General features: G+C 39.4%; 1 protein-coding gene across 1 annotated transcript; it reads left to right on the plus strand.

The window, feature by feature from the left end:
* Positions 1-800: 800 nt before the first annotated feature.
* On the plus strand, positions 801-2,704 carry LOC144772288 (uncharacterized). Its single transcript, XM_078656517.1, has 4 exons — positions 801-1,641; positions 1,729-1,757; positions 1,842-2,423; positions 2,508-2,704. Exons 1-4 carry the CDS (start codon positions 1,199-1,201, stop codon positions 2,702-2,704), a joined length of 1,251 nt encoding a protein of 416 aa, XP_078512643.1. The 5' UTR covers positions 801-1,198.
* The last annotated feature ends 1,100 nt before the right edge of the window (positions 2,705-3,804 follow it).

Consider the following 3,804-nt stretch of genomic DNA (forward strand, 5'->3'; position numbering starts at 1 on the left):
TAAAAACATGGACTGAAGTGCTACCTAGTTTGAATTTTTTTACATTTCATCGAGACATAATGTGTACTCTTTGCTGCTTATAGATTACGACATTACAGGTATTTTTGTATCCACAGACAGGAGATTCCTGTGCACATAAGATGAAGAGTAATGAAGAAAATATGACCATACTGGAAAGCTATCTGATACTCGAGAACAACCAGAAATGATGTCAAACAGTAACTGGAAATAGAACAACTCAGTAGGAGACAGAGAATCTCGTACAAGAACAGACAAATCCTGCAAGAACATCAAGTGAAATCCGGCGGCTTCAAGAGGCTGAGGGGATCCATACTGCTGGACCTAAAACATCCAAATGAATTAAAATCACAAAAAATAAACTGGCACAACACATCTGGTAGTAAACATGCTAGATACCACCCTTTACTTTAGATAATTATCAAGTACACACAACAGTGCTCTCTCTCTAACAGAATAATATCAATGCTATGGTGTTAGTCCATCATAAAGGCTGTTTTGGCTGGACCTTACAATCAGTAGAACGAGACAATAGGTATACAAAATATGAATTAGGAAGCAGGCTTCTGAAGGTTCAAAGAAAGAAGTGTTTGGCTACTTGAAATGCAGAAAATTATTCGAGAACATAAAGACTTGGTATTGGTTTTTTTTCTATGTGTGTATATACTTCAAAAATGATTGGTCAAGAAACAGACTATTTAGCTAAGCTATGAGTTTTGCTCTTTGCTCTTATACTAGGAAGTTCTTAATGCACGTTGATAACACAGCTCCTTATAGAAAGACCATACATATATTACCATGTTTGTAAGAATCCCAGTAATTATTCAACATTATTATTAAGAACAATACTCTGCAAGCACTAAACATGTGTAATAAATATTAAAATATAGTTAGTGGTCCAGGAACCACAATAGTCAGTTAGCAAAGACATTAGCATGATTTATGCCAAATATAAACAATACTTAGACTCTAAACCCGAACGGAAAAAAATACAACACAAGAGAAACTTTGGCTTCTCCTCAATACTAAAGCAGCATCACCAAACATACACAGGGGAAAACCAAAACGAGAAGGAATAATATAAAGGTTCTGTGGGAGAAGAGTTCTATTAACTTCTCATCCCTACACGGCCACCAGTAACAACTCCATAGAAAACCTATTTAAGTGTAATCAATGTCAGATGAATTTTAATGAGTCATCCGGTCTGTGGGGCAAATATCGAACAGATACAGCAGAAAATACAGACGGATGCAGCGAAAATGGAAAGAGCTTTACTTTCTCAGGACAACTAAAGACCCTTCAGCGAACACACACTGGGGGAAAAACATATCCTTGCCATAAATGCAGCAAAAACTTTACTGATTTATCAAAACTAAAGGTCCATCAGCAAACACACACACGGAGAAAACCATACACATGCAGCGAATGGGGTAAAGGTTTTACTCGAGCATCAGACTTAACTATCCATCTTCAACGGCTTTCAGGAGAAAACCTGTACACTTGCCAAGAATGTGGAAAGAGCTTTAGTAAATCCTCACATCTAAAGAGACACCTGCTAACACATGGGGTGGGGAAACAATGCACAGGCAGTGAATGTGGAAAGAGCTTTACTGACGCATCAACTTTACCTAACCATCTGCAACGGCATACAGGAGAAAAGCCACTTCACACTTGTACTGAATGTGGAAAGAGATTTACTCGTTTATCAGATGTAAAGATCCACCAGCGAATGCACACAGGTGAAAAACCTTACACTTGCAGTGAATGTGGAAAGAGCTTTAGTACCTCCTCGGTTCTAACAAGACACCGGCTATCACATACAGGGGAAAAACCATATACATGTAGTGAATGTGGAAAAAGCTTCACTCATGCATTTAACCTAACCAGCCATTTGCAACAGCATACAGGAGAAAAGCCATACACTTGCAGTGAATGTGAAAAGAGCTTTGCTCGTTTATCCGCTGTAAAGACCCACCAGCGAACGCACACAGGGGAAAAGCCATACACTTGCAGTGAATGTGGAAAGAGCTTTGCTAGTTTATCAACTGTAAAGCGCCACCGGCGAATACACACGGGGGAAAAACCATACAAATGCGGTGAATGTGGAAAGAGCTTTACTCATGCATCAGTCTTAACCATCCATCTGCGAATACATTCAGGAGAAAAGCCATACACGTGTAATGACTGTGGAAAGAGCTTTAGTAATTCCTCAAATCTAAAGATCCACCATCTGAGACACACAGGGGAAAAACCATACACATGCGGTGAATGCGAAAAAAGCTTTGCTGACATATCAACCCTAGCACTCCATCTGCGATGGCATACAGGAGAAAAGCCATACACCTGCAGTGAATGTGGAAAGAGCTTTACAGGAGCATCAGACCTAACCATCCATCTGCGATTGCATACAGGACAAAAACCGTACACTTGTAGTGAATGTGGAAAGTGCTTTCGTACATCTACAAATCTAAAGCGCCACCAGCTAACACACACAGGTGAAAAACCATACACTTGCAGTGAATGTGGAAAGAGCTTTACAGATGCATCATATGTGAAGATACACCAGCGAATACACACAGGGGAAAAACCGTACACTTGCAGTGAATGTGGGATGCGATTTAGTAGATCTGCGCAGCTAAAGAGCCATGAACTAACACACACTGGAAAAACCATACACATGCAGTAAATGTGGAACACACTTTGCTTGTTTATCAATTATAAAGATCCACCAGTGCATGCACAGAAAAAACCATACACATGGAGTCCACGTGGAAATGTCTTCCTTTGAGCATCAATCCTTACCATCTGCAAAGGCATGTAGGAGAAAAACTTGCGCTTGAATTGAATGTGGAGAAAGCTTTAGTAAATTCACACCCACTCAAAGAAACACCATCTAACACAACAAAGCCATCCTAATCTATAAAATATGTTTTTAAAGCAAAATCCAGTTACTACATGAGCAGAATTAAATCTTCCTTGAACTCTTCTAAAGAACATTTCACAACAGTGAGGAAGTTAAGTGAGCTATTAGACTCTAAAAATTATACAGCCAGGCAAGATCTTTGTAACTCATTAGCAATTTTTTTTCAGAACCAAGTTGAAGCAGTGTACAACACATTTTCTCTTAACCTTTCTGTCAAAGATAGGGCTGAAGAGGAGAATGTTAGTCCTTCTTTAGCAGCAGCCTCTTTGTCCTTTGGCAACAGTACTCTTCTACAGGCCTTTACTCCTCCATCATAGTGTATGGTAAACGCTCTTTTTAGTCCAATAAAACCGGTTACCCCTTAGATCCCTGTTCCCCCAAGATCCTCCTGCTAGCGCCGTACTTCACTGTCAATTACTTGGAAGGCATCTTTAATAAAATGCTTTTGGAAGGCTACTTTCCTAAAGATTGGAAGATTGTGTCTATTCTTCAACTGCTAAAAAAAATACATTGTGGATTGCAATGACCCGAATAACCACATGCCAATATCACGGCTTTTCTTTCACGCCAAAATGGTTGGAAAAAGCCATCAATATTGAACTCCTATTGTTCATTAATAAAAAATGCTCTCTTGGGCACTTCACAGTTTGGCTTTAGAAGCCAACATAGTATCGAAGTAGCTTAAATAAATGCCTCAGAAGTTATGTGACGACCTCTGGAGGAAACGCAGCATTGATTTTATTAGACCTCTGCAGCGTTTCTTCTCTGTAGGTATCGGGGACAAAGCATTAAAACGTCTTAAAATACTATCTTTCTGACAGAGAGCTGCTGGTGGAATTTAATGGTTTTAAATCCACTTCCTT

Source organism: Lissotriton helveticus, chromosome 8, assembly GCF_964261635.1.
Source record: "Lissotriton helveticus chromosome 8, aLisHel1.1, whole genome shotgun sequence".
NCBI classification, from domain to species: Eukaryota; Metazoa; Chordata; class Amphibia; order Caudata; family Salamandridae; genus Lissotriton; species Lissotriton helveticus.